At 37.5% G+C, this 23285-nt stretch overlaps 1 protein-coding gene across 4 annotated transcripts in view; it reads left to right on the top strand.

Annotated features, from left to right (window-relative positions):
* LOC107672850 (protein tyrosine phosphatase type IVA 3-like) overlaps window positions 1–23285 on the top strand; it is a 40240-nt gene that overhangs the window by 5915 nt on the left and 11040 nt on the right. For 2 of the 4 annotated variants that reach the window (XM_016466223.1, XM_016466222.1), the window contains exons 2-3: window positions 16744–17206; window positions 17982–18074. In XM_016466223.1, the coding sequence (XP_016321709.1) occupies window positions 17102–17206; window positions 17982–18074 (198 nt within the window). In that variant the 5' untranslated portion in view covers window positions 16744–17101. Of the gene's footprint in view, window positions 1–9115; window positions 9137–16088; window positions 16246–16743; window positions 17207–17981; window positions 18075–23285 lie in introns of those variants that run through there. The other 2 variants (XM_016466225.1, XM_016466224.1) reach the window with 2 other exon arrangements.

The raw sequence follows: 23285 nt of genomic DNA on the forward strand, positions 1-23285 counted from the left end.
ACGGTTCGGTTCGTATCACGGTTTTAGAGTCACAGTTTTGGTATGTGCTATGTTTAGGCAAAAACTATACTGTCAAATAAAAATAAAGAAAATGAGAATAATCTATCTAACTACAAGCAACAGCACAAATAAATACAATAGAGTAAAGATACAAATAAAATAAACAGTGATTTTCAGGTTTTTTAAGTAGGTCTAACATTAGTTTTTAGGTGCAGAAATTGAATAACGTAATGAAATTTAAAACAGCATTGCATATTTGACTGTATAAATTAAAGATTAATCTTTATTAAAGTAACAAAAGCTATTCAATCAAGAGCAGTCAGTGATTTCTTTGTTGTTGCTGTTTGATTAATATTAAGAAAGTGCTGTCACTTTAAGAGAATGCACTCATCCAGTGCACTGATACAGTACGTTCAGCCGGCTATGTCTGCTATAGGATACTTACCAAGACGGGCATTTTGACATAATTATTGTGTGAATTTGTCCATTTAAACACAATACTTCAGAGAGAGCTTAATATTTGCACGCGTTCTGAGGCGTGGGTTTGCTTGCCTCGGATGAGCGCACGCACAAATCTTCTCGCTGCGCGCGCAAGCTCGTGTCCTCTGGCTCTTAAATGTTTAAACTGGCAAAGCTTACATGAGTTTAGTTTAAACACAGATATCAACGTGTGCTGTTCAGCACCCTGGTGATGACGGAATAAATGACTGCTCATATTCCAGCATACAGCACTCGCATTGAACAAGAGTGAATGGTTTGTCCACGTGTTTTTTATTTTAAATTTTTTTGTCCTCTCATCGCATGGTTTGTCCACGTTTTTTTTTTTTCGTCACTGTTGTTGTAATGTATTGGAAAGCCAGAATGTGCATCCATCAACAGAAACAGCCGCACCCTGTTTGTTTTACGTGTTATTTATAGCAAACCATATTACAGATGCGTTGTCAGATTTAATTTGAACCGCGGTCCTAGCGTGTGCCGAACCGTGTGTGGAGAACCGTACATTTCGATTTTTTTTCCACAAACCGTTCCACCCCTACTCGATACCAAGTCGATACCACAGGGAAAAATAACAATAATACTTAAACATTAACTCCTTTATTTAACATTACAAAAACACAACATTAGAGGCACTTGGCCTTCAAATAACACACACACACACCCCTATACTCTGAATGCAAGCATTAGTTTAAATTCACTGACATACTGGCAGGCTGAAAATATTTTTTACAACCATTAACATAAACAACAATTATTTAAACCAGTAAGATTAGCCAATAATGTTAATAAGGATAATCCGCGGACGGATACACAACAACTGAACGAGCTGTAAGCATGGCGACGGAACTTGGTAGGTTTACATATGTCACAGCCACTGCACTAGCCATTATTTTTAATCGTAGGACATGTAGGTGTGTGTCTTTAGCGAAGCAGCGCAGAGCGACACTTCTGGGACGCTTCTGAAATGTGCCGCGGACGCGACTGGTATAAAAAAAAAAAACAAGCATTTACTAGATTGGGAGTGATCTGCTCCGGTGGCTGTGTCGGAGCCGTAATGCGCTGCAGACGTGTGCAGTGTAAATAAGGGGTTATCCGAGCATTAATGGCAAGGAAAGCACCTTATACTTGAGAGTGGCCATGTAGGAGGTGTTTCTTGGAGGTTAGTACGTTAAAGAATGATCATGAGAGTTTTACTACACCAGGTGACCTGTAAATGCGAGAAAGTTTTGTGAAATATTCCTTTTTCGAATTGCCTGAAAAGCCACCTCATGTGAGCGTAAAAAGGTTTTTGCGATATATGAGTTTTTGAAAAATTGACGTTTCCATTAGGAGTATTTTCAATTTGCAGTTTCAATTTGTGCAATTTGATGGGTAATGTAAACGCAACTAATAGTCAATCAGTTCCAAAAAGAAATGCGTAGTAAATGAAAGGAAACAAGTTGTCAAAGTCTGAATCCAAGATTTGGTGATAATACAGCATAATTTTACAAGTGATTTTTAAAATGTATCATTTTTGAACACCAAATTAGGTAAAGGAGTTTTTGCACAGCACAAGGTTTTAACAAGTTAACGCAGATAATTTTTCCTTAATAGAAGTTGCAAACCTGTTGCCAGCTCACTAGTGGTCTAGGTTTAGTGAGCGTGTGTCTAATCTGAGATGATTCAGTCAGGAAGTGAATTTGTCTGACCGATTCAGTTGATGATATCATCTTTGGCCATGATGTTGCAGATTCAAGCACTGTGTCTTTCCTTAAGAGCACCTCAGGAAACACTGGTGGTTTCCATCTTGTGCATCTGCTTTTAATTATGTTCAGCACATTAGTTGTGGACTGAGGTGCAGTAAGTGAAGTATTTAGCCAACACTCTCCACATATCAGATAACAAAGCTTAATCTGGATTTGCAGAGCTTCAGACTGACTCTTCACCTTCATGAATCCATTGTTCCATACATTTGATTCAGTAACCAAGATGACGGCTCTCATGACAGCCCCTGACTCTCACATCAAATACGTCACCGTACAGAAGTCCTCGAGAGGCCCATCTGGTTCAGGCTTGTTAGGGTAATGAGCTGGAGCGTTAATTAATAGTTCATGTAAAGATGAATCATTCTGAACTCCAGTGTATTTACCATTAGTGGCCAGGATATCAATGCACTAGGACTCTCTTGTGTCCTATAATCATTCATATTTGATTTTCAGTGTTAATGGAAGAAAGAAATATGCCCTGGAAATACAGTCTGAATCAAGGGCAGATGTGAAAGAGGATGTATAGAGGTTTTAAAACATCAGCGAGCTTGTATCTCAACAAATCAAAATCAAAAATTAAACCTGCTGTTCTAGTTTCTGGATCATACTTTGTGTTCATGAGCTGTCCACAGACTTCTTCATACAAATTGCACATAAAAATGGAAAGAGTGGTCTGAAATGGAAAAAAACAAACAAACATATAAGTCAGATAGTCCGGCTACAAAAGTCAAGTAAAAACTAACCAAAAGTGTAAAATGCATTAAGTATAGAATGCTATTTGCCAACTAAAATCACCTTTAGTTCGTGATATATAATCACACATTATTTGAAAAGCCTGTGATCTCCACAGGAAGTTACACAGCAGTGAACGTAACCAGTGGTTTTGATTGTCTTACATCCATTAACTTGAAACACCAGTGAAAGCAATCACTCTGTATGGACAGATCTACCTCCCAATGTCGTATTGCTCTTTTACAGTGGCTTATTGTTCTCATCCCATGAAGTAGTTATAATAGAAATGCTTTTAATTAATCCAGTGGAGGGCCATGGGTGGCTGCCCGAGCCTGCTGTGACGCAAGCCTGGGATTTAATCATGAGGAGACAGGGTGGGAAAAGAGGGAAAACTCATTCGCCCCCATGTCAGGCTGTTTAAACAGGCAACACTTCTGGTGTTCAGTCAGGAAATTATTCACAAATCATGCTATAAGTTTAAAATTTAAAAAAATGTAGATATAAAATGTAAAATATGAGGCCCATGCTTAAAGTCTAAGTGTGTAAAATTTTGTATGCTGCTTTCTTCTATCACAGCTCCTCACCTTTCAGTGACAACTCACTTTTTTGAGATAAAAATAGGTTTGTTGCAACAAGATGTATTTTTTATTTTTTTTTGTGAAAAATTACAGTTTTGGATATACAAGGTAATACAAATATTTAAAAAAATACCTTAAAGTAACTACAAATGAACGCGTGTAAAGCAAATATCTTTAAAATAATTTCTGTGTGGGGCATGCCCCCAATCCATGCAATGTTCTCACGTTTTTTCCTCCTTACCTGTTTGCATCTCTGGTTTAATGTGCATTGTGTTTGGGAAACCTGTTTAGAAACAGTCATTAGTAGTGATTGATATTGTGCTATTTGTGCTACAGACATGATAAGATTGGTATTAAATAGATTAAGTAGATTTTTTTTGGTAACATTTTAGTATATGGACTAGGGCTGGGTGATACAGCTAAAAAAATGTACCAACGATATAGTGTTTCATATCGTTCGGTATCGATAATTATTGACATTTTTTATAACCTTTTTTAAAACAGAGCAATATAATTTTTTTTATTTAACCACTGTAATGGTTAAACAACAAATATTTTTTGTTTTAACAATCAAACAAATATCTAATTTCTAATGTTTTATATGCAGATTAAATAGGTCTTAAGGAAACTTTTGGCTTGTTTCCCGAGGCCACAGGAGGGCGCAATGAACAAAATAATGCAGCGCAATTAAATTGTCAACGCTAGGAAGTAACTCTATAAAAAAACGTGCATTACGTCTAAATTAACTCATAAAAATCAAATATAATTTCGTAAATTGCATAAACAATTATGAACAAAACAGCATCATGTATTTATGCATTAATTTTGCTTAATCCAAAGAGCCGAAGCGCCATTCACACAGATTGCATTTATAGGGTATGTAATAACATAAGATTTTTGACTAGCAGGCAATAAACTGTTCCACAATCAGTTTAATCTGCTTTGTGATTATACATTTATATCTACTAAAATAAATTTGAGGAGAAAAAGATACTTGAATGTCAATGTCAAATTCAGTTAAAATTGTAAGGTAATTATTTAATTAATTGTAAGGTAATTCAGTCAAAATTGTAAGACTCCCTTCCCCTCTCCTTCATGGTAGATTCTTTTGGAAGAGTCCAGCTCACACACTGCATTACATTTAAAGAGTGTATTATTACAAAACAATATCCACTAGGAAATGTGATTGCATGTTAGGATTACATTAAAGGGATAGTTCACCCAAAAATGAAACTTCTGTCATTAATTACTCACCCTACTACGTTCCAAACCCGTAAGACCTTCGTTCATCTTCGGAACACAAATTAAGATATTTTTGATTAAATCCAAGAGCTTTTCGACCCTGCATAAACAGCAACGCAACTGACACTTTCAAGGACCAGAAAGGTAATGACATCATTAAAATAGTCACTAAAATAATAATATTACATATTTCTAAGTGAAACAGAATATTGTGTAAAAATTTGTAGGGCTATGCCAAAATGATGTTAATGTTGTTTGTAATTGTTTCAAAATTGCCTTATTTTTTCAAACACTGGTTTGCCTCCCCCATCTTTGTGTTTCCTTTCATTGTTATTTTTTGACTGTCCAGCTGCATTTCTCAGACAGGAAACCCTCTGACATCAGCGTGAGGTTTGCGTGTTGTTTGAAAACTCACAGCTGCAGACAGGGAATGTCCCATGAAAAAAAACAGCATCCAAAATATCCACTTTGACTAGATAATGCGTTCTGGCTTTATTTGCTCTTGCTTAAACTGCTACTACTACTTTGTTAATCAGACTATGATAATGCAGGTGTATGAGTGCTAATTTGTTGACACAGGGTCATGCTGTCCTCTCACTGACCAGTGTTCATTGCGCACTGAAGTGTGTGTGTTTCATTGATACTTGCGAGACAGGATGAGGGATTTCCTGTGTTGTGATCCCCTTCTCTGCTCTGCCAAATTTGGGCAGTCCTAACCTTTTAGAGTTCTGTGAGAATTCGGATTCCTGCATTCAGACAGACCTCCAGACCAGACCGCTGGTGGTCTCTTAGGGGTTTACAGGAAGGCCAGATTGACCAGCTTCTTGTGAAAGTCTATTTTCATTTTATATGTTAATATATAATACAAATTTATATTTAAAAAAGAAAGAATCTTCATTCTGAGCCCACATTGTACACATCATAAAAATCATAGAACCCTAGAAATTTTCGTTTGTTTTTTCGTCAGTGAAATTACTTACTAACATTTTTGTTGATGAAGAGTTGCACTAATTGTAATTGAGACATGATGAAAAAGACACATTGTGACGACAATTAAACTATTTTAATTAAAAAGGGTATGTTGGATATTGATCTACTTGAGCTGAAAGCGCTGAAAACCAGTGAACCACTTTGCTAGCGGTTTATTTATCTCACTTCAACACATCCTAGTCTGTATATGAGATTAATCTCCTAATGTTGTTTTCATTGAATACAATTATATGACATTTCAGTCAAAATAAAATAGACTTAAATGAATATGCCATGACAAAATGCTGAGTACGTTTAAAGAACATTTTCATTAAAACTATTACTAAAACATAAAAATGTTATATAAATGAACACTAATTTCTTAATTCAAAAAGAAGAGCGTTTTTTTTTTAAGTGGCCCAGCTTGCTTACAGCAGATGTTTGCAGCACGTTACCTGCAGTTCTTAACTTGTTGATTGATTAAATAACGTATCTTTTCATAAGGAAACCACTCATCTCATACACATATTGTTCTGCTCAAAGGCACCTGGAGGTTGTTGGCCTCTTCCTGTTTTCCTGTAAGTGGGCCTACTCGATGTGTTCAGCTGTGTTTAAAGACTGTTAGCAACGAGACCCATGAGGTACATCTGAAGGAGTCCATTTCCTTACAGCAGGAAAATGCCAGAAGTGATATCTGAAAAAAAAAACGGTTCCGGGTTAATACCACTCCAGATCTTCTGAAGTACTTTGTGCTTCTTTACTTTCTTGGCGATTGCTAGTAAATAATAATGTGATTTTTTTTTTAAACTGAAATATCAGGATTCCGTTAGAATCACTAGATGTTCTGTGTTCAATACAAATTAAGATCCACCCTCATCTATGACTTCATTTCCATTACCCTTCAAATTGCACAAATTGAAATTGCGAATTGAAAATACACCCAATGGAAACATAAATTTCGCAAAAACTCCCATATATCGCAAAACAAGTTTTTGCGCTCGCGTGAGGTGGTTTTTCAGGCAACTCAAAAAAGGTATATATTGCAAAACTGCAATGTAACCAGTTTTTGTTTTCACATTTACAGGTCACCTGGCATACGTAAAAGTCACATGATCATTCTTTAATGTACTAGAACCTCCAAAAAACACCTCATACGTGGGCGCTCTCAAGTATAAGGTGCTTTCCTTACCATTAATGCTTGGATAACACCTTATTTAGCTTCGACACGGCCACCAGAGCTGATTGAGGCCACTCTAGTCAAATGCAGTGTCTCTCTGCGCTGCTTCGCTAAAGATACATGCCTGCGTCTCCTTCAATTAAAAATAATGGCTAGTGCAGTGGCTACGATATACGTAAACCTACCAATTCTGTCACCATGACAGAAAAAAAGGTTTTAGTCATATTACATCGGTTAATGACATTAATCAGCAAATGCAATCAATACGTTTTTTTATCAAATTATAAAATATCACAAAAGTTTTGCGCAAATCTGTAATGGAAATGTGGCTCATGACATGCTGTCAATTGCCACAAAAAAGAGACTTGTCGGTGAGTTTACATGCATAAACCACCTCCTTATTCCTTACTATATAAGCCTAGTAGGAGTATGCAAAAAGAGTACTATGTGAAGTGACGCAACTGAACTATAAGTCACATGAAGTTGACAACATTAATGCAGTCCATCTGGATTTCATTCATACTGCACACATTCATATTATAAAGAACATAGAACACATTCAAACTATATAGAACATACGTCACAAACCAGTGGTAATTTTGTTGTTGAATAGTTTTTGTCATCATTGTCATCAACAATCAAATGTCTTTCCTCATAGAATTCTATTGAATTGAGCCAGGAGAGCTCAAATGTTCATAATGAAAATAAATGGCACATCATGTTATGTCTGTTAAATGAACAGCCCTGCCAATGTGCAGGTTGGTTTTATAGGTGAAAGGCCAGTTCAGTCAGACTGAGGAGTGTGATTTTGAAGCCAACTTGATGAAATGCAAACCAATATTCCTGAGACTAATGCAGGCGGGGTATCACTGTATAATGGCTCTAAGTGAAGGGGCCTCCTGCTTTCATGGCACCACAGTCATGACGACTCGCACGTAGCTGGGCAAATTCCTGCCATGGTGATCCATGCGTCTGAGATTATTGACCAACTGCACTATCCCTGTGGGAAGCACATAGCTGTGTACGTAGACATAGAGGTGCAGATTTGTCCCTGAGGGCCCATCAGCTGCTGCGGCACAAGTACACAATATTCCCTCCAAATATAATTTGTTTATCACCATGGATGGGGCTTATGAAGTTATGCCACCATGGAGCTCCATGGATATGAGATGACTTCATGGTTTCAGTAAAGTCCACAGTGCTGTACATTAGTGGTCAGCTGATATCTATACAGTAGTGTGAAGGATACAATGGCAGTCCATTAGGAAATCCATTTAGTTTAAATTTTTCTGGATTCAGTTTTAATGGTTTAATTACATGTTAATAATAAAAAAATTATGCTTAATTAATTGAGTTAATTAAACTAACAATTTATAAAAACGTAAACAATAATAGTGTTTTATTTTATTCGGAAATTCGGTTTTCATTTTTTCTGGATTCTGTGTTTTCAATTAATACAAATTTATTATCAAAAATGGTTGCAAATAAATGAATGCATAAACCTTCAACAATTTAATGAATCAAATTGTAATCAAATGAAATTGATCCCTTTCATTTTTTGACAAACAGTGTTCTGCACAACAGAAATTTATTTTTTAAATGAAAAATTGTGTGATTATTCCCTAAAATACTGTTTTAATAAGTTCTCTTCCGAGTGCAGCCCACATTAAGTGGTCAACATTGTGTAAATGTAAAACAAATGATCTTGTTAAATATATTTGCAGAATACATGCATGAAATACAGTATGAAGGCACATGTTGTAGAAACTTGTCTTAGACATATCCTATATGTTCAGAAATAAAATTAAAAATTAAATAAAAAAATGCCTACAAATTCTAAGTCAATTAATATTCAAACTAACTAAAATCACAATTTTTAGATAGCCTATTTTATAGGTTATCGTTAGCATATTGCAGGTGTCTAATTGTAACGTTGCCTAATACTTTTATTCAAAATTGTGATTCCTTGATTTAAAAAAAAATTTAATCATGGCAAAACATTACATTTGAATTAATTTATAAAATAAAAAAAATCACCCAGCCCTACTTTGTACAATAGTATTATATTTATGTATTTTGTATTTGTCGGACTTGTAATCCAAAGGTCGTGGGTTCGAGTCTCAGTACCAGCAGGGATTGTCGGTGGGGGGAGTGAATAACCAGCGCTCTCTTCCACCCTCAATACCACGACTGAGGTGAGACCCTCACCAAACCCCCAACTGCACAATTTCCTTTCCTTTCCTTTCCTTTCCTTTCCTTTCCTTTCCTTTCCTTTCCTTTCCTTTCCTTTCCTTTCCTTTCCTTTCCTTTCCTTTCCTTTCCTTTCCTTTCCTTTCCTTTCCTTTCCTTTCCTTTCCTTTCCTTTCCTTTCCTTTCCTTTCCTTTCCTTTCCTTTCCTTTCCTTTCCTTTCCTTTCCTTTCCTTTCCTTTCTTTTCCTTTCCTTTCCTTTCCTAACCAAATTAAATTCAATTAAATGGTGAAATGCTTGTGAAATGACTTTTAGATCAGCTCAATATGAGGTTCATGGCAGACGCTGAAAACACAAGTATCACGAGTGTTTAGTAGATGAAACTGTGCCGCTCGTTCACACAAAGACAACATGCAGACTTTGTATTTCAGTAACTGCCATTAGGCCATATCACGATTTGATCAGCCCTACTTTTGATTTATCCACCTAAACTTCCATGGCATTCTATGTTATACTTCAAAGACTTGATGCTATTTGCGTTTTCTGCATTGTGGAAGCCAAAGGGCCCTATAGTCACCACCCCGTTTCAGTAGCTGACACCAATACCACTGAAACTTTGCAATTCTTGAAACCAATTTCAATAGCACAGCAAAAACTAATGCTCAAATAAACAGTCATGGACTCTTCAATAAGTAAAAAAAAAAAGATTCTTCAATAAGTTAGCTTGTGCATTTCTGTTCTGATCTCATATTTCCTGGTTAACTTCATCTTGTACTTTCCACCACAACAACTTTATGATGCCGTTTTTTCCAGATCAACAGCCCAATGAATCCATAATTAATTACAGATTTTCCATCGCTCAGGATAGTGGTTGGTCTCTCAAACAAAGTTCACGAAGCTAAACTGAGTTGAAAACAAACCCCCACCCGCTGTTATCTCATATCCAGTGGCCCAGTCCAGTCAGGGCTAAATGCATCAGAAAACAGCTGCCGGGTGTATTTATAGCATGCAGGTGACACGCAGCACATGGGCCAGTCACATCATCACTCGGAGCTGTTTGTGAGAGACTATTAGCCTGGATTGCATGTCTACAGAATCAGACCTCAGGCTTGTCTCTTTGACACATTTCTAGTGTCACTTAAGTGGTGCTTTTACAGGGACACTGTTCTTCTGTTGTTCCAGAAAGGCACCGTGGAAGTGGTTTTCATGGCTTGCATGTTATTTCCCAAGTCTTCCAGGAAAACCATATGAAGGCTTGAATGAGGAACTGGGATTTAAGTTGTTATTGACTGAAAGTCTTCAACCCCACCACAGCTTTCATATCTTTAAACATCTTGATCGGTTACGAAACACTCAAGAACAAATTATGACTGGAGGATGAATGTTTGTAATAACAGTATTTTCATTTTTAGGTGAACTATCCATGTTTCGTCCAATTTGGAGGAACAAATTGTTGGCTAAAACCCAAACTTTTAAAATAGATTGTTCTTGTTGTTAATGTCTCGCTAATGTGCCCTCTAAATTGCATTCATGTCATGTCGGAAAGATTGTATTTATGAGCTGAACACACATGAACACCATCTCAAAGTCATAATTATGAGTGGGAATATCTGAACTTTCTTTAAGCCCAGAGTTATTGAGTTAGTGTTGTGCCACTGAGAAAATATTGGTGACGCAATTGTTGCAGCATCTGTGTTAACAGTAAATGTATTAAAATTAATTAAATGATTGTTATTTTTTCCTCTAATGTAAAACTAATTTGCATGTACAGAATACAATGTATTCTACAATGTAGAAACTTTACAATTACGATAGAATATATAACAATTTAGTTTACAGTACCTTCATGAATTTAATAAAAACTTCAAAAAGCAAAAAAAACTGCACATTATTTATCATTTTATAAATGTAGAGTTTAAAAATGTTGTTTACCTTTGTTTTGAAGAAAAGGTAGGCTACATCTCCATCTTCCTTCAAACATATCAGACGTACCCAACATTGTAATTGCAATCTCATAAATCGTAAATAGTCGTAAATACAAACTTTCTCAGGAACTTCCCACCATAGGAAAAAAAATAATTTATTATGATTTTTTTCCCCCTCAAACAGGGAATAAATTTGTCACTTGATCTCGTTATACTGTTCAGGGTGTCGTGTTCTCGGGGGAAATTAAACCCGTCATAGTAAAGTTCTTCAGCAACAAGCCACCTCTCGATATTTTAGCCAAATTTGACATATCGCTACTTTTTTTGCAATGTGCATTGGCACTGCTGACCTGATGTTTACCTGTTCTAGCTTGTCCAATTTGTGTGCACAAAATAGATGTGGACACAGTAGAAACTCTTAATAAAACTTTTAATTAAAAGTTACTGGTTCGGTCAGTAGGCCACTTCAAAATTATTTCTTCCGAAATCAAATTCATGTATTTTTGTTGTTGTGGTTGCTGCTGCTTCGATCTAATATTTTTGGCTGTCAAAATTTCGGTGCATTACTATTATTTAGCTATGAAGTTTATAATATTTCTCAGTTATGCTGTTGATTTGCTTAGTGTCCATGCATTGCTAAAAACACATCAGATCTTGTCTGGAGGACGTGACCCAGCCTAATTAAGCAGGACTTGTGTAAAACCAACTGGTCAATTTTAAAATATGTATTATTTTCATGCTCACTCAAGTAGACTTATGTTTCTCAAGTTGTCAAGTACACCTATATCCTTCAGGAAGTTCACATGTCTACAACCTGACATTCAGAAGAAGCCATATTTTGGCACAGTCCAGACACTTGGTGGCTGAATATAGCAACTCAACCTGCTCCAAAATGCTTCTGATGGGCCAGTTTGTGTGACACGGAGAATCATAGCGCCTGTTTATGTGTAGAAATTAATATCTAAGTAGTTGTTGTGTGTTGTTTATTTCTTAGGGGGCTTACTACTATTTCCAACCCATATTGCCTCTTCATCTTTGACCAATTTCTTTCCCCTTACTTTCCCTTCCCTGTTTTGCTGTGGATTATTTGTTAGTGCCGCCACACATAGGTCCCAGATGCCCACAGCAGCACTTACAATTGTCAGCACAAATATTTAACCAGTATTTGCAGTCTTATGGGACAAGAGCTGGTAATTGACCTTGAAGACAAGCGCAACACTGTCATGGTTACCCTCAGCGCTGAAGTTCATGCTAATGCTGTGGGTTTAGCAGATCTTCACAAGTCTCTCTATGTGTATCACTGAATCTGTGTGACCCTTGTGTGCTGTTGATATAGCACAGAATCACCCAATTAACCTTACTCGGCATGAAGTAAACGAGTACAGCACCTCGGGGCCGGACCCACGGTGGACCTGTCAGAAGCATTCTTCTCACTGTTTGTTTTACATGCTGCTCTTTGTTCAACAGCTCATTGCTCCACACTGATGTAGCTCAAGGGTACATAATACTACTCTGAGGTACTAATATGCACGCTTTAGGGGTAAAGAAGGTATAGGTGTCTCATTGATGGTACTGTCCCAGTGACAAGCTGTTGTGCCCCTGTTTTTCAGACATTGCAGAAAACATATAGTGAAAAATCCAGTGTATATTGACCCTCACAGCCTTGATTTTGTTCCTCAGTGAAGTTGTTCAAAGTAGGCTTATATTAACTAGTTTAAATAGGTCATTGTTGTTTGGTTGTTATTGTTTTATTCTTTCTATTGCACCACAAAGTGAATGAAATTATTTGTTTGTGTATGAGCATTGAGCAAATTTTGGAAGTGTGGATTGCATTTAGAAAATGTTTGTTTATTTTGAAGAGAAGAAACGGAAATTAGGTTAAGCTTCAGTATTAAAGTTTTAATTAGTTACCAGCCATAAATGGCGGATTAGTATTGCAGTTAAAGGCCTAATACAACTTCCCAAATGAAGTCTTTATGTGCCTGATTTTTACTCAGTGCTGCAGGAGCACAGAACTCAAATGACCATCTTTTACAATAATTCATTATTTACATTACATGTACAGTGCTATTTATAATATGATTTTGACAATGTAGATTTGAATAAATAGTAAGTACTTGTTAAAAAATGCTTAACACTGCCAAAATCAACACAAAAACACTGGAGGAAAGTGTGTGGACTCAGTGTTGTCGTCTTAAGTGTCAAGAAGTAGGCATGTGACAGTCAAATTTTCATATGATGTTTTATCACAATATTGAATTACATTACAAAAAAGGTTGAAAAGATAAACTCAAGTATTTTCCTCCTATTGACAAGTTTAATTACTTTTTTTTTTTTTTTTACATTTCAATTAAAAAATACACTGTAAAAATGTAAACAAATGTTTCAGATATATTAATATGCAAAACAACACAACTATAAAGAACAGTATAAATAATCAGAACATCTTCAACCATTATCTAGATATCCTTTTCTAGACTAGCGTGCGTTAGTCCAGATTAAATGTAGTAGAAGTGTTAACAAATATTTGAAAATAAACATTATGTATTTAGGTATTTGGTGTTGAATGACTGTTTGGAAACATGTAAAGACTTATTTTTTCCTCCATGAAGTGTTATGCAGTGCTGTTTTTCCACTTTGGAAAACATGGAAAATCTGACCAAGTGCTATTGTGAACATCAGACTGGGTGGTATATTGAGTTTTTACAATATATGCATATGAAGAGTTAATTTGCAAAAAACTTTTTTTTTTTGTTTTTTTTCAGAAGTCACGTTTTTTTTTATTGTGCATTCCAAGTAATATCAATCAAACTGCAGTTGGGTTGTTTTGATTAAGAAATAATAACTTAAATACAGGTAATTTACAAAATTAAAGTTCATTGAAAGTATGTTTTTTTTTACATATTAAAAGTTTGTTTTATAGCAAAAGCAGATAACTCCCAACAGTCGTTTTTTTTGGCAAAGGCAGATAACTCCACATTTCATGTTTTAGAGTTTAAAATAACACTCGTTTAATCTCTGTAATCTCCTCAGATGACAATGTAGATGCCTGACAAACGTTGTTGTTGTTGTGATCATAAACTGTATGGATGTGATTACACGCAATACATGGAGCTTTTCCCTCACCATTGTAACGCGCTGCTTTTGCAAGGTTCCGTGAAAACGTTTCAGCTTTTATTTTCATTTTTCGCCCTGAAGAAGATATCACAGGTTCATTAAGGTCGTTGAAATTATCCATCCTCGATCACTTTTAGTCAGCTTTGATGAAACTCCTCTCAGCTAGCGCGTCCTTTCAAAGTGGAAGTAGTCTTGTCACCTGACCTGAATACAGCACGCTGATTCACTAAAATGGACTTATCGGCTTCTGTTAAAAAACAACAAGGGCGCTTGTCGGCTTCTGCAGTAAAACGTGAACTCGCGATGCCTTGAAAGTGAACAAAACCGACTTTTTTGACAAAACGTGTTTAGGGTTCATAATGATCGTGCTATATGTGGAGAATAATGCACGGCAATCAGCTCTTTTTTTTTTTTTTAAGTGGCGTTTATCGGTTTTTGCAAATGAACATATATAATATATATGAATATATATAGACTATATATGAACAGGAAATACCGATGTATCGATATACAGTAGTTTGATGTTGCGAGCGTGTGTGCATAGTGTGCATAATCCAAATTGTCCTAAATAAGAGACATGCTTTATATGAAGGGCTTCAAAATAGCTCACAAGATATAGTTAATGCATATAGTTTAATGTGGCTTGCCGTGTCAGGTGCTCTGACAGCTACTTGTGAGGTTTAATGCATTTGAGCATTGTTTTCCTCAGTGCATAAAACTTAAATTTCATCTGTAAATGTTAGAAAGTCATGCAGATATTTCCATTTTCCTGTCAAGCAAATCTCCACTTATCTTCACAGACTTTAGTGAATGAAACCAACGTAACGCAATTAAAATATACATTTTGCTAAAATATTTGTTGTTGGGCATAGTGTGTTGAATTTTAAACCTACAGGTAAGTATTTTTTTATGATAGCAGTAACTATAAACTAGGGACCATTGTAATGGGGTAAATCAAATATAGGCTAGTATAATTACTATGCTCAGGTAAGTGAGTGTGTGTTCTTACCAGTTAACATTTGGTCTGTGCTTTTGTTATTATTAATTTCCATTTTTAATGATGGTAACGTCTGCTTTAAAAAGCATGTTGTTTTGTTTTTAGATTATAATGTTATGTTAGAACATGATTTTTTTTGCCACAATATTATATAGCCTATGTGGTTGCATTCACTATATTTATTTTCGTAGCCTCCAATATACACGTTTTTAGGACAACATTGGGCAGAATATGAAATGACTTTTTTTTTTTAAATCAAATGTTTAAAAAAAATGTGGATTTTTATCCAAATAGAAAATCATAGAAAATATTGAGAAATGTATGTACCATATATTGCCATTCAGCCTAAAAATACGAGATATAATTATAATTTTTTTGTCGCCCAGCCCTATGTGAACAGATCAAAACTGTCTTCGATATACAGCCCCTCTTAAAGTTTTTTGGAGCCCAATATATTTTACTTCAGAACCTACAACTTTATGCTTTTAAAGGACGATAAAGTATTAGCAGCATTCCTCCCTCCACCATGCTTCTTGTCCATATTGGGGTTGTTTACATCAAAGTCTTTTACGAAGTGTTATAAATTTTAACCGGTTGATAGAAAAGAAACAAATGTGCGTTAACAATACCATGCATATTCATTACCTCAACAAACCATATTACACCAAACCAACACATGTCTAGTGACAAGCGTCACATACTGTAATTTTACTTAAAAGTAGTGTGTGGTATAAATTATACACTGAGTAGTATGCAGTTTATATTTTATTCCAAACTATAATCAGTAAGCCACTCAACGACTCTTGCAGTGCTTTTATAGAAGCATCGTTTACAGTTAGTGGCATGGTGACGCTAGCAGTACTTCTGTCAACACTCAGTGAGTCTCTGCACCTTTAACTGCTGAAGACGCTTGTGTAGGTCCCTACAGTCGCAGATCAGCGGGGAGTGCTCAGTAAAACTCTAGAGCGCATGAGAGCAGCATTCATACATCTGAATCTCTCAGCGTTCACCTGTGCCAGAGCCAGAATGGATTGTAATCCATAACGCTAAATATATTACTTGGGGACATAGTGCGGGTAAGTAACAGACTTTTTGATCAGAAATGCTGGAATCACGTGTGATTTTTGCAAGTGTCATTTGTTGAACTTTTACTGCTTAAAGTTATTTGAATGATTCCTTATAACCAAATTTTGCTAACTTTAAAAAAAATGGTAAGTGATGTTTAAATTTGTAAAAGAAAATTAAAAGGTTCATAAAAGCACTATAAAACTGAAATGCATAAAAAAATGCAAAAGTGCAAAAAAGTTCGGAAACATACTCTAGTTTTCTGCTTATTGTGGAGCCTCATGTCCCTCTCAGGCTCTTTGTTGTGCAGTGTTTTGAGTGCATGTGTGTGGGTGGGTTCGGGGACACTGTATGTAATCTGCGGTCACACACTCACAGTTAACGTGAGCCACGCTGTCATGCGTGCGTCATGTTTGTCTTCAGCGGACTGCCCTGCTTCTTCTGCGTGTCAGTTAATTTTAGAGAAGAAAACTCATTTATCTTTTTTTTTCTGATTCTCTTTCCAACAGCTCTGTCCTTCGGTAGTGGCTTTGTCCATGGCGTTCTTGCAGAGGACTGGAGACTACTGCCACGCTCAACATCTACACGTCTAAACTCGGGGAAAAAAAAAACGACCTCTGGATTCTCTGGATGCACTGAGACTCTCTTTCCTCTGCCGTCTGTGGTCCTGCCACCCGAAACTCCTCACAAATCTAATGGGGTGATCTTACCTCTCTGGCTACAGTAAGCCATTAGAGAGAGGATACAAGATATTGGGGACTTTGAACATCGAGGAGTCTTATTCACGAAGAAAGATCAGAGACCAAACAAAATCGCAAAGAGCATCCGCAAAGTGAATTTGCTTGTTAACAGTTTGGAGGAAGCACAATGGCTCGGATGAACCGGCCGGCTCCTGTGGAGGTGTGCTACAAGAACATGAGGTTCTTAATCACACACAACCCAACGAACTCCACTCTGAGCAGCTTCATAGAGGTGAGAATTTGTATACCGTCTACCCCCGACACTTTACACCGTCTGTTTTCTCCCACCTTCTCGCTTGAACGCACACTCTTTTAGCAGCACGTCCCGTCCTGGCTCACATGGTCTATCTTAAGACAACTGCGCTGTCACATGGCCCACTCATTCTTATCTTGCTGGGAAAGTGTGCATGAACCATAGAGGCTCTAATGATAACGGCACATCCACAAAGCCTCCGTTTCCATGGAAACCCATCCCAGTGCTCCGTCACATGGCAGGGATGAGAGACGGAGCGTGTTCATGGGCAGCTTACCTTACTTTTCCCCCCATTAAAATGATTGTTTGTATTTTAATGTGGAAAAATGTCAGAACAAATGGTGATTGTCTACCTTGTAGGGCTGTGCAATTAATCGCATGTGATTGTCAAGCGCATCTCGTCAGTAAAGCCGGTTCCGTGATTGGTAGTAAATCGCCATCACCTGCTTTCAGATGGAGCGGCATTTACTACACAGAGCCGTAGTTCACTGACAAGCTAGGCAATATCGCGTTCATAATCGAATGCGATTCATCTGCGATTATGAACGCGATATTGCCTAATTGTCCGTGAACTACGGCTCTGTGTAGTAAATGCCGCTCCATCTGAAAGCAGGTGATGGCGATTTACTACCAATCACGGAACCGGCTTTACTGACGAGATGCACATGACAATCGAATGCGATTAATTGCACAGCCCTACTGCCTTGTTTTTTTTTTCCTGAATTCATTTTTTTTCTTTCCCATCATGCTTTAGGATCTTAAGAAGTATGGTGTCACGACGGTGGTCAGAGTTTGTGAAATAACATACGACAAATCTCCACTGGAGAAAGATGGGATCACAGTCGTGGTGAGTGCACATCTTCTTGATGAATTGTCAGAAAAAAATTCCAAAAGAGGACATGATCAGGACCCTGACATGAAGTGGAGGGGTCTTATGTCACCCTGAAGGGGTTTATTTTACAATATTGACCATCTAACTGTAACATCATCTCGCTTAATAGACTACAAAAGTATTCCTAACAAGTATTTTTGTTTAATTGTCCAGTTATGATATCTAAAAGTCGTTAAAACAAGATAAATTTACTTGAGAAAAAACAATGTGTAAGAAATTAAAGGTATAGTTCACCCACAAATTACAATTTGGTCATCATTTACTTACCCTCAAGCCATTCCAAACTGGTTATTTCTTCTGTTGAACACATGATTTTGAAGAATGTTGGTAACCAAATAGTTGACGGTAGCCATTGACTTACATAGTATTTTTTCCATACTATGGAAGTCGATTTCGTATCACGTAGTTCTAAGAACTCAGTTCTAGGAACTAGCCAGCATGGGGGTTCCTAGAGAACCAATTTCCCCCTCAGGCTGTTTTCTGGTTGCATTTGCACCGGCAGCATGAGCTCTGAAGCGGCCGACAGCGACATCTTTATCTGCGGCATTTACAAACGTCAACAACTGGTGGACGCAGTGATCAGAGCTGTTTTTATTGTGTGTCATGATAACGGAGATGGAATATAAATGCACAATTTACGTGATTAAAAGAGCACGAAAATCTGACTAAATCTCTTATGACAACATGCAGTGTTACATATCATCGAAGCTGAGAAAAAACACAAATTTTGAGAATTTTTAGATATTTTAAAAAATTAAAAAAAAATAAAAATTCATTACGAAGGCATTTTTGCAGTGTGCATTGCTACTTACCAGATAAACTATAAGTAAACATAAAATATGAATTCAGTATGAAATTATTTTAGCAAACATGCTGAGTGATATGAATGACATGAAACTAGGACTGCTATTCAGAAAATAAATTACCTGGGAAAACAAATTTTAGTGGTCATTATACAAAAATATTTGACCCCAGAATGCCACCATCACCCAATCAGAATCAAATATTTCAACAAGCTGTATAAATAAATCATGTCAATCTGACATTTAAAGGGCCAGATGGTGAAAATGATGGCGAGGTAAGAGCTTCTGGTGCACTTCGGCAGTTATTGAAAGTGTTCTGCGTTAAAAGCGAAAAGTGAAACCGCTCCCCGCAGACCCCCTTGACCCCCATATACACTCTCTCTCTCTCACACACTCACACACACACTATAGTCATTATAGAGAACGTTCTCTTCCAAGCAGCCACATGTGTTTCTTATTACCAACGTCACCGTTTCACTGTTGCTATGGTAGCTGCAGAGCCTGGTCTCTCCGTGTGGCCTCCGATTGGTCCCCGCCCACCTTCCCCCACACCCAACCTTTCTTTTATACTTTTCCTCTTGACTTTCTCACAGCAAGCCTGAAAAGAAAAGAGAAACCCAAGGCGAACTGCTGCATAAGTCCCATCTTCACTGCCTTGTGTGGATATGAAGGACACGCTGGCTGTTAAGACGCACCTCTGCAGTCCCGCAGCCATTTTCCAAACCCGATAATTTGCTAAATCTGTTAGAAGACATGTGCAAAAGACGACTGCAACTTGTACGACGCATTAGACGTCAGTTGCTTGCATTGGCGTCGAATGCCATCTAAAACGTCTGCAGCTTCATGGTGAGCTCATGCAATGTCAGTCATGTGGCGCACAAGTTGCTGAGAAACTTTGTTGAAGCAAAAAAACCCAGTGGGAACAATCAGCAGTGTTGTTTGCCTTGTGTATTTGTGCGAGCACCTGCAACAAGGGAGTAGGGATGGGCGATATGGGCTTAAAAATATATCACAATAATTTCTGGTATTTTTTGCGATAATGATATCAATGACGATAATTCAGTGAATCTTATGCATCCACTAAGAGACAAAATTCGCGGGACGACTAATTCTTATCGTGGTGAGAATTTTTACCAGTATATCGCAAACGATAAGATATCGCCCACCCCTACAAGGGAGTTAACTCTGTGCTTCTGGGACAGGCATACGTGCTGTTCCGCACCCTTCCAACTTCCACCCTTACCGTCTGTACCGAGATCTGTGGGTTTGAGCAAGTGACCCTGCTACCTAATTCTGGATTCCCAAAGTAGGCCACGGCTGTTTACCCAACCTGCATTACATCAGCGGCCCTCCATCTGCTCCCAAAAGCTTTCTGAGGTGTGTTTGCCAGGGAAATCAATAGGGCGGACTGGAGGGAAGTGGAGGAAGCGTTTGTGGCGCGTCATTCATGCTTCAAAGGCTTTTCTGTAAAGCCAGCCTCCTAGAGGCCTCGCCGGTCCGGCTTGTTTACTTTAAAGGACTCACACCTGCTAGTGTTAAACGTCCCGTCCCTAGGGCTGCAGTGTGACTGCATATCGCTCATCGGTCCTGTGTGATAAGCGATATTTTGAGGCCTCTAAATGGCGACTGTACTGTGAGAAAGCTCTTTATAATTAAGGCCTGCCCTGCCAAGCCTCTCTGGATCACATGAGTGTGTGTTTGTGTGGGCATCTGTGCCTGTGAAGACATGCCAGTTTGCGAGCTGGTCTACGCGAGCCACGTCCCTCAGCAGCTGAACCACATCAAAGTTCCTTAGCAGCGGTATAGGCGGGCAAATGGGAAAGGACGGGTAGAATTTTCCGGATGTCCTGTGAAGCATGATTGTGAATCACCTCTCACCTTGAGGTCACGGGAGCACAGGAAAGCCAGACACGCATGCTAAATTTATGCCGTGTTCCACATGCCTTCCAGGCCTCACGCTTTGTCTCACTGACACAAAAGCATGTACCGTTTTTACCAACCACCTGGGAACAGGGATAAGGATTGATAGATGTAACAAGATGTACATTACTGCTAGGGATGTGCGATATTGTCAAAAATTATATCTCTATACTTTTTGGGATTTTTTTCGATAATGATAATTAAACACCATTTTGCTTAGTGTGTTTTTATGGTGGTACCTTGGCTGATTTAGGCCTGTCATTGATTAATAAATATGACACTAAAACCAGCTGTAGCTGGCAGCAAGTCTCTTAAAGTCAAGTCAAGTCAAGTCAAGTCTGCTTTATTGTCAATTCTTCCACATGTACAGCACATACACACAGAGAATTGAAATTGCGTTACTCTCAGACCCTTGGTGCATACTGATTCATTGAATCATTCACTCAAACGATTCATTCAAAACGGCTGATTCATTTAGAAACAAAGCAAGTGGTTGTCTTCATGAATGGATTATCGACTCATTAACTCATTCAAAAACAGACTAATTAAGGAACGAAACACGTGCAAATGTTCTGCTCCGGCTTTGTTTGGAACTATTTTCATTGCCAAGACAGAAAAAATCAGGCATATTGTGTCTAAAATGTAACTCATTCAATATTAACTTTTTGTTTTTTGAACTGTTGTTTAAAATTAATATCATGTTTGGGACCGCACTCATGCAGTAATATTCAGGAAAACATCACTCTTGCTTGTGTGATATTACTTAACTGTTATATTTTATAAATATAAAAAACAAAAGCCCATATGGGGATATTTTTTGCTTTCATAACATGAATTATATGGCATTGTCACTGTATTCTGATAGGCTTCATCACGCAGTGAATGCTTTTGAACGTGTTTTCGTTTGTTTTTTGCAAAGTGAGTGACATACTTGATGTCAGCTCGCATATCGATAAAATGACAATTATGATATTATCGTAGGCAATAAATATCACACAATAAATAATGGTTTTATAGCAGCATCTGAACATCCCAAACCGTATCGTAGTATCATACTGTAGTTCAAAAAACTAAAAATTTCAGTTGACAGGAGACTCCTTGGTTCCATACACCATTTAGCATTGATTTCAGATTCTGTAGTGTCTTGTTTCCCATTCTTTGTTCTGAAAATGTGTTAACCAAAAGCATTCTTAACCAACTCTTGTCGCAAGTTACATCACATTATAACAATATGGTGATTTCCAAAACTGTACTTCCAATGAACATTTGAAAAGAGCATCTCAAAGTTGTGTGGTTGGAACTACTCTTGCTGTGGTTAGAAGTACATACAGTTAATATATACAAATTTCATTCTACATCTTTTAGTGTGTCCATCAGGAAGCCACCGAGTGCACATGTGCAAATTGTTCCTTAGTTCCTTGGGGGAAGCCTGGACTATGATGCAAGATGGAACCAATGATTGTATCAACCATCTGGAAATACAGCAAAACACATGGAGAACAAAAAAAAGCCCTCAAATGCGATGTTTATTAATTACAGCAATAATCTGACGTTAATCTGATCTCCAACTGATTAATTAGCAGAAGTTCTTATTCCACATTCATGATGATGTCATTAACAACAGGTCTATATTGTTGAATAAGCAAGGTTTGAACAACAGCCGTGCCAAAAAGTTACTACAGTTTCAAGAAAGTCGAAACTAGATTTCTCCAACAATACGTCGTACTATGGTGCACAAGCAGCCATTCACATTACTGTAGGGGGACATCCCCGGAAGGTTATTTCTGAATAGTCCTCACCCAGTGCTCTATTCTCCCTCAGCACCTTCACCATCTGGATCACGCACTTTTACAAAGAACCAAGTATAGAAACATTCAGAAAAAGCTAGCAGATCTCTCTTAGACTGTGAAGACTGATACAGTGGCCCCAACCAGTATTTGGACACTTAAGTCACGTCTAAGAAGTCTTTGCATTAAATGCAAATCCAGTGCCGTCTGTAAACAAATTCTGCACTAGCTCTTCTCAGAACTTAGTTTTTTGCAATTCACACAGGTGTCCTATTAGAGTAAACATGGGTGTGGTTCATCACATTTAACTCTGAACATGATCCACTAATGTTGGACAGTCACAAAGTGTTGCAATACTTACATTTTTTGCAAAATATTTAGCTTAAAAAGTTTGTACTATATTTATTTCAAATAAATGCCACCTGGCCACTCTTAACTTTTTTTGCTTTTGACTCCTTAAAGCCTGTTGATGTTAAAGGGACGTTCACATTGATGGCGATTTGTAGCATCAAAGTAGCTGGAGGTCATATATTGTCAAAGTCACCAAACTGAGGCAACATGAGCAAAAACAACCAATGGATACAACAAATCTGAACAGTTTATCTATGCAAATGAGCAGCAAACCAACTACCAATGGGACTGCAGACAATATAGCT

This window comes from Sinocyclocheilus anshuiensis, unplaced genomic scaffold (assembly GCF_001515605.1).
Source record: "Sinocyclocheilus anshuiensis isolate Anshui unplaced genomic scaffold, SAMN03320099.WGS_v1.1 scaffold132, whole genome shotgun sequence".
Classification (NCBI taxonomy): Eukaryota; Metazoa; Chordata; class Actinopteri; order Cypriniformes; family Cyprinidae; genus Sinocyclocheilus; species Sinocyclocheilus anshuiensis.